Consider the following 15,944-nt stretch of genomic DNA (forward strand, 5'->3'; position numbering starts at 1 on the left):
AAAGGCCTTCGCCTAAGAGGCGCCAAAATTATGAAATATGAACTATTTAGTTTAATAATCAATAAATTCGTAATTTGAATGAATCGACAATGAATTAATATAGTTGGGTTGAATTTTCATGCTCTTTCTGTGGCGTATTCATAATTTTGTTATCCAACAATAATCCACGTAAACATGGTTGAAATAAAAAAATATTTGAATCAAAAATATTGATTTTACACCACTTATTAACTTTATCCTTTAAATTTTACGCCTTTTTCGTGCTAAAATATTGAATTATATCCATGAGTATACTAGGTTGGTTAGTTTATTAACAGTCCTACTACATTTTCCAACACTTGCGGGGTATCCAGTGGTTACAAAAACGTATACTCACTGTCGTCGGCACTCTTACGGTCGCGCCTCGGTCGTGGCGGCGCGTATAGCGACGATTGTTCGATGCCGGACCCACCTGACGCGAGGGACGAGTGCCCGCTGTCCCGAAACTCGCCTGTCTCTGCCCATACTGTAACAAACAATACACGATAAGTGAGCGTGCGGACATATTTACATTTGAACATCGTCAACAAAGGTAGATAACAGTGGGATGTATATGTTTGACACGGGCCTCTTCTAAGACAAACGTTTAAGCTATATTGTAGTCTTGGTGAACTATGGCCAATTGCAACAGCTTCCGACATCCAGGACCAGTCCCGGAACTGTTTTTCGGTAAAGCAAGTAGAAAGTAGGAAAGTGGTGGTGGGAATAAAATTAATAAGGAAAATCGGCCTTTTTTATATCAAGTGAAGGGACGAACAATTCGTGCGCCTGTAGTCAGCGACATGCTTTTGATTAACTGTTGCAGTGCCACTGAAAACTTTAAAATCGCAAACACCTAAGGAGCTCTTTCTGCCACTGAGTCTGTCACTCTGGCACATATAGTTAACAAGCCCCATGTACTTGTAATTTCACCTGCACCAGACGTAACCGTAACGAAGTAATGCTCATATTACATTTTTTATACCAAGTGACGGGACGAACATGTCGTGCGCGTTGTGGTAAGCGACACGGCTATCCATAGCAGTTGCAGTGCCACTCAGAGCTTAAATAGCAAATATCTGTCCGTCACCCTGAGGCAAAAGTTGACAAGTCACATGTGCCTATAATTTCACCAGCACCCTTAATCTTTAAAACCGAAACGCAGTAATGCTCACATTGCTGCTTAGCAGCAGAAATGGATGCCAGTACTTCCTTGCTAGAAGTCTTTCACAAGAAACTCTACTACCACAAAAAAGTATTATGGCTGAACAATTCCAAGATTTTACCCATACGGAGAGACGCGAGACAAAAAAAATTACGGGCGACAAAAGTGGCGTTGAAAATGGAAGTAGGAGTAGTTGTCATCAATGAATTTAAAACAAAAAGATTTTATAAGGAAGGAGATTCAATTTTAATTAGTCATAATAATACCAATACATTCTAACTTTTTGATATTATAATAGTAAGTGCTACGAACCTAGGCAACCATTAAACGACTGTTTAGTTTCTATATAGCTTTCAATTAATTTATTCAAGTCTCGGAGAAGCGTCTAAGTGGAGCATAAACTCAATTAACATTGTTAATAGACTTATTAGAGTAACAGCTTGACGAAGTAACGCGTACACGTTAAGGAAATGATGCCCCGTCGCTTACGGGTAACTAAGTGTTTCTAACACTTGTTAAATAATTAATCACAGGTGACAGTGTATGTATGTCGACTTTATTAATAGACCCGGGTGTACTTGTAAAGTTTGACACAACAACAGAGAAAACAATATTTTAATTATTTCAACATGTTTATTTTGTGATAAAAAGTCAAGTTGTGATTTCGTAATTTGGTAATGAAACGTTTGATTTGATTGTACTGTAATTAGGGGTGATCAAAATAGCTCAATTACTGATCAAGATGTCGGGTTGCAATAAGCCGCTCTATCAATTCTAATTTTCTTTTTTCGTGATTAATAAATAGCAATAAAGTATTGAGTATAGCTGACGCACATATATTTGTCGTATCCATTTTTTTTTATTTACAAAAAGAATAACTTATTAATCCTCCTTTCTAATGCGGACGGCAAAGAAATGAAATACTGTACTGTGTCGAGTTCTGAGGTTTTCGCGATTGTTACACATAGGAAATGAAACTATTTTTCCCGGATTTAATTCCTGTATATTTATAAATACATAAACATAAATTAAATAGTAATTAAATCGTATAATAAAACAAATATACGATTTAAATAAAAATAAAAAGCGATTTAAACCCTGGAAAAATAGTTTCATTTCCTACTCAACTGTATTTCCCGAAAAGTACAATTTGGAGCTATTCAAGGCTAAAGTGAATATGCTTTTTTTAGGTAAACGCGTACCATCGTCGGGCACATCGCAGCTTAACATCAGGTGAGATTAGGATCAAGCGTGTGTCTATTATATATTAAAAAAAATTAAAAAATAAATTATTTTGGCGGCCCACCAAAAACATGAGTATGTTTGTCGGTTCTCTGCAATTCATTTCGAGCGCATTGTAAGCTCGTAACGAAGGTGGCAAACGGGCCTACCCACTTCTACAAATATCACACGAATTAAAGGCCACCGAAAGAAGATGCAAGTAAACAATTAACTACTTTCGGAATAGTGTCAATAATAATTCTTGCTAATTAACTGGCTGCCTACCCACCGGCGTAGAGATCTTCATAATCTTTCCCTTGTTTACTCAATTCTATTCTGTCCCTTTACGCCTTGTTATCTAAAAGATCGCTTTACTTTCCACTCTTCTACACTCTGCCGTCCCCTTCGCTCTTCTGATACTATCTTACTAAACATTATCTGTAATTTTTATTCCAACTCTTTTGCCGTTTCTGCGATCAAACTATGGAATGCTCTCCCTGGAACCGATTCAACGTTCCCCTTCTCTTGATTCCTTCAAACAATGTCTACGATCACTTCCTCAACTCCTGAGTTTCGTTTTTTCTTTACTATCCTTTCATTTATTTTCTATACTTATACTTCATTTATCTTATTCCTTTAAAAGTATGTAAGCATTTAATATTGTTATTTATGTATTGTTATGTATTAATAATATTTGTATTTATTATCTATCTACGTATATTATGTATTGTACTTATAATATAACAATATTCTTTGGTTGCACTTCTTTTACATATACCAAATTTCTATCCTAAGAACACGTGGAAGAAATTGCTACATAGCAATAAGGCCGCCTGCTGCACATTAACTTGCTCTCTTTATACTTAAGTTATTGTATGTAAAATTATGTGCAACAAAGAATATTTCATTCATTCATTCATAATTAATTGTCAGGTTATTTTTAATTTTTGGCGAAAATAAGTTAATAATATTTCAACCTGAAGGTCGGCCAAAATGGCATACATTGGGGAACTGTTATGTCCTACAGCGGACTGTAATATGCTGATGATGATATGATATTTTGAGATATTATTTTTAATTTAACGTTACTCACGTTTGTCCACAATCTCATCTAATGCAAGTGATAGCTCGCCTAGAAGATACCTACCTATTTATACCTGAGATAGTGTATAATTAATACTTGGATGTGGGATATGTCTGTACGTAGCCGCTACACATTTCCATAGCAATAGAGCTCTTTGTGAAAGGGTTCGTCCAGGGTAATACTGCCACCTTACCTATTTCTGCCGCCAAGCAATAATGTCAGCATTACTGTGTTTCGGTTTTGAAGGGTAAGGGTGCTGGCGAAATTACAGGCACATGGGACTTGTCAACATAGATCTCAGGGTGACGGGCGCAGTGGCAGTGCCCCTCAGATCATTACGATTTAATGCTCTGAGTGGCACTGCAACTTTTATGGACAGACATGTAGCTTACGATCAGGCAAATGACTTGCTCGTCCCATCACTTGATATTATAAAAAAAAACGGTTACTTTTGCTACGCAAATTCTGGTATTGTATACAATTTTTTTTTATACAATTTTTGTTTTATAAAACTATAATAATTTTTTTTTAATTATTAACTAGGACATCTTCAATAACTGCAAAACAATTAAACGAATGTACGGAAGACTTTCGTATTGTTAATTTCTTTGGACTTGTTTTGCTCTGTTTATTTAAAATCGTTGTCAGTTGTAAGCCCGTTGTTTTGGGAAAAGTCACGTTCCGACAGTCCATTGCTGAATGTGTATAATTAAATTTAAAAAACTCAAGTGAAGTATGTAAATAAAACACTGACATTACTAACTTATTAAATTACGCCCAACCACAATTGTACAATTGTACAACTTGTTAAACCGAGAGGTGGAGACCAGGAGCCCTAAGGTAGTAGGAGCCTCTCGTAGTTTAACATCCTAGTTCTTGCAAATATTAATATTTAAACAGCGTTCCATTAGCCTGTAATAATTTATTGAGGGAGATTTTTAAGTTATATACAAGGGCTTGTTAAAATTAAAATCAAGTTTGTTAATTAAAAAAAACTAGAAATAAAATTTATTTCTAGTTTTATTTATGAGTAGTAATGTAACTGAAAAACAAATATACGAGATTTAAATTTTTTTAAACAGTAACATTACCAATAAACAAATATTATAATATCGCGTATATTTGTTTTTTCAAACAAACCAAGGTTTGGCGCCCTTTACATGGCCCATTGTCACGGTTAACTGAAGTGGTAAAGTTATCAACCATTATTTCACTATAGTTAGTAATAATATTATTTTTAATTTTTCATGCTTTGTTATTACAAGGTTAAAATTTTTTTGGCGCCTTGCCCAATTTGTTGCTGGAATTCTTCTTCAAAAACAAAAACATCAATTTCTAATGCAGCAGTATCACAAATGAGCACCGTTCTCTACTATACGGTGCCTTCAACTGAATTAATATGTTCTAACATCGATATCCTACTTAATGTGTGAAAACACAGGATTACGTATAAATCAGTAGAAATTCAGGGAATCAAGTATGGTATTACGGTTTTATACATTTGTATTCCTGGTACAAACGCTTCACCCAAACGATAATCAAAATATTGTAATGTAGGTGAAGAGAACAATTACATGCGTTATCTGAATAGAAGAGTCGGCGCATGAAACGTACTCGCAGACGAGTTCAAATAAATTCAATGTTTGCTTGATAAGGCGATAAGCTATTGTTTTATTGCCGCGGTAAAACTCGAACTCGGTTTATTGTAATGATGATCACTGGTAAGTGCAAAAGTGGACATGATTTGATTTAAGATTCTAATTTACGATTAAGGCATTTTTTTTTAAATCTCAAGTGACGGGACGAGCATGTCGTGCACCTGATGGTAAGCAACACGCCTGTCCATAATAGTGGCAGCGCCTTACCCTTCAAAAGCGGAAGGCAGTAACGCTAACATTACTGCTTGGCGGCAGAAATAGATGAGATGACAGTACTTCCTTGTACGGACTCTTTCACAAGGATCTCTACTGCTATTCCATCTTTAATTGACGACCAAACTAAAACCTGCACGCTTGAGAATTTAATGGCGTCTACTATATAGTGACCCGGTGTAAGCTAGACCACAATAACATAGTGAATGTCATCAATAAGAAGAAGAAAAATTTGAAAAAAGATAATATCTGTAGTTAAATAGAAGTATTTTTAAAAGTTACAGTAGAGCTATTTTTTATGAAACCAAGAGACGGAATGAACAAGTCGTGCGCCTGATAATAAGCAACATGCCTGTTGAAAACCAAAACGCGGTAATGCTCATATCACTGTTTGGCGGCAGAAACAGACATAGCAATAATATTTCCCTGGACAAACCCTTTAACAAGGAGTTCTACTGCTCTGCATTATTCAACAGCATAAACACAATTTTATATTTTCGTGTGCCTATAATATGTAACTATAAATAAAACCGGAGTATTGGAACCGTATACATATTTCTCCAAACAGGACTTATGATGACGTTTTAAGACGCGATATTACTTTCAAAACTAATAAAATGACTTGAAATAAAAAGAACAACAATTTAAAAACATTTTCTCTACGATTATACACCATCAGGTAGAGTAATAGAGCTATCTGAGCATCGGCGCTTTACAACTCATTGTACAGCTGTTTTACAACCAAAACAAATACAGCCTTCACGGAACCCAATTGATAAGTTACTGACGATAATTGTGTGTATTTTACAAGAGTTTTTACATGAATGCGGAAAATATATTATAGAAACATAGAGGTAAGATAAGAGGTAATCGTTTCGAAAACGTCACTTCAAATATAAACCTTGTAACTAAAATTTTTTGGGAAAGCTTGCTGTTGATTAGTTAAGTACATTGTTGTTATATCAACATGTGTAATTATTCGTGTATTCAATGTCATTCCGTTAACTGAAACAAAGCGAAAAAATCATAAAGTCATATTCGACACAAATAGAATTCGGAATAGCTCAGAACGTTTGGACTTTAATGAATAATAAATACATTATAAGCAATTTAAATACGTTCAGGCAAATAGTACTTAACCTTGTAATTTATTTTTTATAAGAACATGTGACGGGACGAACAAGTCGTGCGCCTGATGATAAACTACACGCCTGTCCATAACAGTTGCACTGCCACTGCGCCTGTCACCCAGAGACATAAGTTGACAAGTCCCATGTGCCTGTAATTTCACCAGATGTGTATTTTTTAGTACATATTAATTTCGTATCAAATTTGGTACTGTATTAAAATGTAATAGACTGTCGAAAAATACTAAATAATAAATTTCCTATATATTTTGTTTTTTTTTAAGTGACAACTCCAACACTTACTTGGTCGCAATATAGGGGAATTCCCTGTACTACAAATATCATAGCATCGAAATTCACTTCAAGATACTAAATAAACCTTATTCATATAATAGTAGCAGTAGAACTCCTTGTGAAAGAATTCGTCCACGGAAGTACTGCCACCTTACATATTTCTTCCGCCACGCAGTAGTGTGAGCATTATTGCGTTCTGGTTTTGAGTAGTAAAAGGGTAAGGGTGCTGGTGAAATTACAGGTACATGGGGCTTGTCAACTTATGTATCAGAGTGACAGGCGCAATGGCAGTGCCTCACATATCTTTGTGATTTATAGCTTTGAGTAGTACAACAACTGTTACGGACAGGCGTGTGTCGCTTACCACCAGGCACACGACTTGCTCGTCCCGCCACTTGGTAAAATAAAAACAGAAAAAAGATTCCTAGATGAGGCAAGCAACTTTAAGTCTTTGAATGCAGTATTACTTACTTTTTAACCGACTTCAAAAAAAGGAGGAGGTTCTCAACTCGACTGCATGTTTTTTGTTTGTGTGTCTGTTACGCGATAACTCCGGACTTGTGAACCGACTTTGATTTTATTTTTGTTGGAAAGAGGGTATCTTAGAATAGAATATTCCACCTCTAAGGGATGCAAACTAGGGGATGAATGACTTTTGAAGTCGGTTTTTTAGTACTCTGTACTGTTTTAATTACAAAAAGAAAATATAATCTCCATGAAATAAAATATCTTATTTACAATACTTAAAGTACTTTCTCTTCATGTCCCATGACGTCCTGTACATTAAAACGAAGATGAAAAATTCAGTGACAATATCTTTTATAAAATCGACTAAATGATTACAAGACGCAAGGTGCACGGAATGTCGCCAGGTTATAAATTTGGTTGGTTTAAAAAGGCGTAAAAAGAATATAAACCCAGACTGTGGTATTTACATACGGACAGATAGCCGAGAGCAAATATAGATAAAGGCAAATTTACGATCTGGGCTGACACACAGCTGAACGTAACAAACTGTTTTTATTTTTTAATTTATTGTCACGTAGACTTTAACTTTAAAAAAAAACTAATTGTTTATTTGTTTTTAAAAGCGCCTGTATCGTTCGGAAACTGATTTTTCTCCACTCATCGTCTGTGAATTTATAATTCAACAATGTCTCTATATTTTTTGTTTTATCACTGGATTGTCACAGTTCCTAAATAGATAGCTAACGAAGAATAGTCTTCGTAAAATTGTAGAGGCTCCTTTCTATAGTAGTTCTTTTTTTCAGGGATGCTTGCTCTCAATATCCTATAAAGTAATATTTATTTAATTGAATATTATGATGTACACGTGTAGAACACACATATCATAAACTCTATATAAAGTGTTCAAAAATCGCAAATTACGACCAGCACAAAGGTAAACTGTTTTGTTAGAACAAATTTCTTATCTGTGAATGTTATTATTGCTACATAATAATATCATATTCGATGTTATTATTACATTCAAATTTCGAACGTCTCTGAAGAACAAAACAATTTGATTGGATCTCAATTCGAGATGAAGTTTTATTCGAAATGAAAAGTCAACAGCAAAAAATTTTGACAATTTCACATGACGATATGATAGTTGGGGCCGATTTTAATTTGTCTATAAATTAAAAATAAAAACTACGGTTGTGTGACATGTGTGAGAAAAGTTTTTTGCCGCCATTTCGCCAGTCGTAACATGCGGTTCCTGAACACATCACAGAGAGCTTGCAATATGTGTATAGATAAAGCAGTGTATGTAACTATACATAATTAGGCATTAAAACACTCGTGAGATGTTTCTGTGAAACTCGCCTGTCGGCTCGTGTCATAAACTCTCACTCGTATTTTAATGCCTTTACAATGCAGTCACAATAACTACTATTTTACTACCATGATATTCATATATTTTAGGTAAAAGTGCTCCACTCAATAATCAGTCACGGTGCGGCGAAGGCGCTGGTTCGAGTCTAATCGGATCGAAGGAATTTTTCTTTGTGTTCGATCTTTGTATTAATAATTATAACAAACTAGTAAAACATCGTGATATTCAATAAACTTAATATCTAAAATAAGTCCAATCGGATAGAAAGAGTAGTTCTTAGTGTTTGTTTGATGTTTGTATCAATAAAAACAATAAACTAGTGGAGTTACAATACAAAGATCAAACAAACATTAAGAACTACTCTTTCTATCCGATTGGACTCGAACCAGTTACTTTTCGTCTAACCGGAGCTATCTCCCAACTGAGCTACGAAACGAGTCTCCAGACCTTACGAATTTCTCTTTGTGCTTGTTGCAGATCTTTATTTTGGGTTTTAACAGCTTTTTTGCCGTAGCGCCATCTATGAGAAACCTATGAAGTCATAGTACTATAAAGTAGTAATCTACTGCTTTAAAACGCCATATCAAGCTTCCACAGAAAATGTTTTCTGAAGCCATAAGCTCGTGGGGACTTAGCGTTCATTTTTTTTTACCAAATTATATCGGAAAAATTTATGAACCGATTGGAAGACCACTTTGTTGGCAGCTACTTCGTCCTAAGCCACAAAAAATGGGAACAGGCTGCCAGCACTTTGGATACCCGGTCGCAGTGATCACTTTCATCCAATTACTCTAGTCTTAGCCTTATTTACTCTTTCAACATATCGCTATTTTTCAAGAATAGTTGGTCAAAACTAAACAAAAATAGTTTATATTTCTTATAACACACTCCATTCAGAATGTGCTTTATTGGTTAAAACAAACAAGTATGATTCGTCGTTTTTGGACATTAGATACGCTTCAATTGTTTCTAAACCATCTTCCTCATGACTGTGTTGATTTTGAGATAGGCCACTATTCTAGAAAGCCATCGATATACTAGTACTTTGTAACATTTTATTCGAACAACAACTTATTATAATCTCCTAAAGCTTGTAATAAGTGTTTGTCACCACACATCTCTCGCCAAAATCCGGTATGAAATATGCATCAATTAATAAACAAAGATTTGATTGTCTTCATCCCTGTCAAACATGAGATAAACACAATTGTTTCTCAACTGAGAAATAGCAGAGATTTAGCGGAACTAATTTGTAGACGACAATGCTAAATAGATATGTGGAAAACACATCAATTGTTTGTAATATCAAGGTGGACAGTGATTAGTGACCGCAATTAGTGGTTTGCATGGATTGTTTTTTTTTTTAGAAAAGTAATCTTGTGTGATTACTATATCGAATATGTTGCGCTTAGTTTGCTACTATTGTACAGATCATATATCAGTCGGTATACACGTCTATTTACGTTAAAAATATTTTTCTATTTTTCACCTCACTAGCTCAGAAAGGCTTTTTTTCTCATTAGAAATCTGCGCGCAAAAGCGTTTTTTCCACGCTAGCGTGGAAAAGGTTTTAGAATTCGAATTTAATCATGGACTGTGGTGAAACTTTTTTTTCGATGAAAAAAACATAACGACACGTTCAACTACGTGATTTGTTGTACATTATTTATGTTATATAAATCCGTTGGTATATTTTATTATTATTATTGTTGACATTAAATTGACAACGATAATTTTACTACTTATTTTTATTAAAAGTGATTTGTTATATAGTTCAAATGTTTTTTTTTCATTTTCCTCTCTATAGTGGCTTGAAAGTTTGTGTTTCGCTCGGCATCAAAGTTGTTTTGCGTTTCGTGCCTTGAAACACTCGCTATAGATTTATAATACAACACAAATTGCTACAGATTTTCAGTCATTTCATCAACTTCACTTCTGGATACGAGTATTTAGTAATAATAATAATACATTCATTTCAGACTCATTAGCAGCAGTAGAGATCCTTGTAAAAGAGTTCGTCCATGGAAGTACTACCACCTTACCTATTTCTGCCGCCAAGCAGTAATGGAAGCATTACAGCGTTCCAGTTTAGAAGGGTAAGGGTGCTGGTGAAATTACAGGTACATGGGGCTTGTCAATTTATGTCTCAGGGTGAAGGGCGCAATGGCAATGCCCCTAAGATTTTTGCGATTTAAAACTCTGAGTGGCACTGCAACTGTTATGGATAGGTGTGTTGCTAACCATGAGGCATACGACTTGTTCGTCTCATCACTTAGTATTGTATAAAAAAAATCATATTGTTAATATAACAATAATCTTATGAGTTATGTTAGTAACACCACAGCACATATTACAAAACATAAATTGGCAAGTATGAGGAATAGGGGAGAGCTGACAAATTTTTCCTCGCTTCTTATACCTATCTACCTTGCGATACGTATGGCCTTGTCCAATCGTTGAATATTGAGCTGTTATTTAATTATAAGCCACCAGAGCTCAGGGGGCTGTTCACGTTGCGGTGTACGCGCATCATCGGGAATGCGACTCACTTGCGCATGACAGCATGAAATCATCTCATCACCAATTGTGGTGCGGATTGAAGCCTATCAAGGTGAAAGCCGATTTTTTTTTAAATTTCGCGTAGACGTACAATAACACTCTTAAAAAGGTAATTAATATTTTTTGTACAATGGTACATTGGAACAATGATTAATTTTCAGTTATCTTGATGTGTAAATTGGGATACGTCCGGGTGTGTGTTTACGTGGAAAGTTAGGGCAGTGACAAATTATGAGTCAGAATGAATATTACTCATCTCAGTACATTATGTTAAAATAAAATAGGCAGCGTAACGTAGCGCTAAGGTGACATGATCGTTTATTTCAGCTTAGCATTCGAAGGCAATGAAGCTGGTATACCGGACGCCGCCTATCTACCTACTTGCCCTTAATTTTTTTCCTTTATCCGCTGACGCGACATATTTGAAGTTAACAATTTTTCTACGACTTTAGTGCTCAAATAACTTCTAATTTTAAGTTTTTTTTATATGATACCAAGTAACAGAAAGAACAAGTCGTGCGCCTGATGGTAAGCAACACGGGTGCGGTTCGTAATATATAACAACAAATGACATATTTTTCGTCGATATAACGCTCGACAGATATAATTAATCTATGGTATACTGACATTCGACATATTCTTCATGATATAAAGGTCATTGGATATAATAAACGATTGATATAACAACTTTAAATCTAATATATCGATGGCATAATGTTGATTTTATATAAACACTTCACATATAGGTGACATTCACCGAGTATAATCTATTATGAATATAATTTCAGTGGTGTTCAGGTGCAATGGTGAATGAACCGAATTTGTTTGCATTTGCTAGTTGGTTAGACCTCCTCCTGTGGGTTTAGGTTAGGTTAGTATACCTATGCAATTAAATATTTTACTTAAACTTTTGATAAATATACTTTATTACACAAAAAGCAATTAAAGATTTACAAAAACACATATATTTTGCGAGTGTACATTTAATGAAATAAAAAATTTCTTATCAACGGAACATAGCGCTTCAACCATTCGTAAAACTTACGTACGTTATGTTATTTAATACTTTATACTGGTAGTACTTTTACCATTTGTTCATTATGTCACCTAATCATTATATGTAATGTTTGTTTTACTGAAGGTATATTATATACATTAAAATTATGCCATTTGTTGTTATACCTCTTGTGGATTATATACAGTGAGTGATTATATTCTTAGAAATTATATCAATTGTTGTTATACATAGTGAAAATAAATTATTTGTTGTTATATCTTCCATTACACACCTAATTTAGATCCGAAAAAATTCACCATGTGTAACAATCGCGAAACTTAAGAACGAAGAAAATTAAGAAAGAAAAATACAGGTACTTGGGACTTGTCAAGTTATGTCTCAGGGTGACGGGTGCAGTGGCAATGTTTTTTTCTCTCTTCTTCTCTTCTCATCTTTGTGTTTTAAAGCTCTGAGTGGCCCTGCAACTATTATTGGCAGGCGTGTTACTTGGGTGTGTAATGAAAGATATAATAACAAATAATCTTTCTTTCTTCATTTTCTTGCGATCATTACTCACCATATCAAGTTCTTAAGTTTCGCGATTGTTACACATGGTGATTTTTTTCGGATCTAAATTGCATATATATCTCTCTTTTTCAAAGAAACCAACTCTTCTATGAAGGAAATAAATATTACTCTACATCTTTTCTAAACCAGCACAGTACAATTGTGCTGTAAAGAATTCCCCAGCTTGTCGCCAGGCAATTGATGTGATTGTCTGGCATAAGTTATTAATTCCAGTGAATATGAACCAATGTTTCTCAAATCTATATACATACATGTGCGTCAGGTACACTGTATAACACTCTAATTTCCGTCACGTAAAACATGATTAATTATAGTTTTTCATCATAAAACAATTCGTAATATTGACAAAAATGTATTTCTGCTCACTGTACAAGCACTAGCAGTCGGGTGAACTGCCAATGCAATACCTATATACATATAATATCTGCTCCTACATGTCTAATGAATGCGTTAACCCATATCAGGACCACCATCGAGAAGTGTTTAACCCTGATAACGGAAGCCGTGAGCGGCCACTTCCGCTTGTTTAGCCACGGATACAGAGTTGCCTTGTCCAACGCTACTCTGTGGACCACAGGATGTGATGCAAGGTGTATATCACAAATGTGGAACGTGTCAGTGATGTCATAGATCAAAATTTAACGCATTTATTAAAGATTATCTAAGTACCTTTAAAGTTTAAATATTAGGACTATATGATAGTATAAAAAGACAAAGTATGGTAACTCCATACAAACGTAGCAGCGTGGCTTGTATGTGTGCGCACCCGCTGCGTGTCATGTACGGACACATACGTTCGCATAATACCGCAATGCCCTTGCGTCATCTTGCACAGTGTTGGTCTTCCCACACGCCTTTTATTATTACGCGAATATGCGCGTACCAGGGTTGTTGCGAATATCAGCATCCATATCTGCATCAACATATAATCTGCATGAACTAAGATATCTGCATTTTATAATACTGACATTTATTGCGGATGTTCGAGTCGTGTGAACTTCGATTTCTTGTGAAAGTCGATTTCTGTGCACTCAGCTATTGTTATAATTATAATTATTAATACAAAGATCGCTGCTGTTTCTAGAATATAACTTAGATAAAATTCCACAACGATTAAACTAAGAAGATTGATCGTTTTGTTAATAAATGTTACAAAATCATTGAAATATGTAATATTTGATGACAATATCTAAAAAAAATGGAAAACTTTTTCATGGTGTGAAGTAAAAATTTTGTAGCGCAGCAAAATGGTAGAGTGTTTCACAGCACCGCACCGATGTTATTCTTGTTCAACCTTGTATTTTTGTAAAAGTATAGGTACATAATGGGTGTGTACTCTGCCCGGTATAATTAAAAAACAAAACGAAATAAAAACCAGATCAACTTTTCAATTCAACAGAATTTCTTATTATCTACCAAGCTTAAAAGAGTTTGTAAAATATAGTAAACAAAAGCTACGATATGCCATAATAATACCACTTTATATTTATTACACATTTATTGTGTCATATAAAGTAAATCATAACAACCAAAAGTAATGTAAAGTGTTACAAGTTAAAAATAAATACATATACTACATGTACAGGGTGTCGTTGAAGTCGATGTGAAACTCAAGAAACTTATTATATAGGATTCTGCTGGAGTCCGTCTGAATTAAAATTTGAGACTAAAAAATGAAATGTGTATTGTAGATTTTTAACATACCATGGAATCGAACTGATGACCGTTCAAGGACGTGTCCATGTAAAAGTCTGTATATACTCCTTCTATCAGCATTGCCAATGTTGCCATTTTTTTAATCTATTGTACTCGAGTCAAATCGAAAATTATTTTCTAGAAAATGGTAATACTGATGTAGAGATAAGCATTCGAAATTCAACCACTTGTTAAATTCAGACGTTTTGCTGCTAACACCCTGTATGTAAGTAAATATGGTTAGGTACTTAAATAACAGGTACGTAATATTAAATATAATACGCACAAAATGGCATTCACGCTCATATCAGTAGGTACTTGATGGTTGGCGTGAATTAATTCGACTAGGAGCGATAAGCGCCGACCGCTACCGTGCGCCGTCGCAGGGTTCCTGCCCAATATCTACGACCAATCGCGTCGCTACTTTCGAATTATCACTCAAATTAATGGCGTGTAAGTTATAAATGGCCGACGGATTAGGGACGATCCATTTTATTCCTATTTTACCTACCGTAAAGAACCTTCATTGAAAACGTACACAAATTCACGGGAGCATCCGCTAATTTTCCCTATTCCTATCCCCTTCCCGCACCCGTTTGTCAAGTATCGCCGTTTCGCTCTAACGACCCTTTTCTCAAACGCGATTCATCATCATTTCGCGGTTTGCTGATTTTCCATTCACGTCGCGGTGTCGGCGGCTGAAAAAGTACCGCGGACGGATTTATTTACTACCCAGTCGCACTTGTTACAAATCAGTAACAAGGCCGATTACGATTCTATGAATCACTAGAGCTGAGACAATGCTCTCTCAAGGCAACAGATAAGAAAAAGATATTTTCGTTGTCTTTTTCCGTAACAATATCTTAACATCGCATCTGAAAATGGCAAATGTACAACATTTGAAGTCCCTAAACATCCCCAATTAGTATTCCAAATAGTCGCCGACATATCGGTGTACATAAAAGTAAAGAGTGGACCGCTCCTCGGGCCTCGGGCACGATCCACGCATAACTTTTGCACGAGTGCTTCCCACAACCCAAGTTCAGTCTTAAAACATCCAGCGTAAGTGCTAAAGTTGTCCACGCGTACAGCAAGACTCGGTCCCAGACGCGGTTTCTATTTCACCCAAGCAATAACCGTCTTACCGCTGTTGTAAGTAGGTTCAAAATGATGAAGTCTCGGCTAGCGGGCGTCGAGTATGGGACTTTGAGGCTTATGGTAATTGTAATAAAGCGGAGTGCAGCAGTTATGGGACGTGAGAGGTTCTAGACCAAATCCCAAGTAAGCTGTAACTTCCTTTTGGATTTTCGGAAGCCATTTATCAGTCTGATGTGGGCGTCTGGAAATTTTTCATGTTTCGTTATTGTACCGGGGCGGCATGACACGTACGTCTCGAGGATTGCTCCTCTTTTGTTTATTGGCCGAGTATCAATCAGTTTCAAGGTCGGGGAGTGCTCGTATTTAGTATTTTTAAGGACCATTTTCAAA

At 35.4% G+C, this 15,944-nt stretch overlaps 1 protein-coding gene across 1 annotated transcript in view; it reads right to left on the reverse strand.

The window, feature by feature from the left end:
* LOC113227015 (pituitary homeobox homolog Ptx1) overlaps nt 1–15,944 on the reverse strand; it is a 76,668-nt gene that overhangs the window by 29,892 nt on the left and 30,832 nt on the right. The window contains exon 3 of the mRNA XM_026459870.1: nt 377–505. Coding sequence (XP_026315655.1) covers nt 377–505 — 129 coding nt within the window. The remainder of the gene's footprint in view (nt 1–376; nt 506–15,944) is intronic.

This window comes from Hyposmocoma kahamanoa, unplaced genomic scaffold (genome assembly GCF_003589595.1).
Source record: "Hyposmocoma kahamanoa isolate Upper Pololo Valley unplaced genomic scaffold, ASM358959v1 202, whole genome shotgun sequence".
Lineage (NCBI taxonomy): Eukaryota > Metazoa > Arthropoda > Insecta > Lepidoptera > Cosmopterigidae > Hyposmocoma > Hyposmocoma kahamanoa.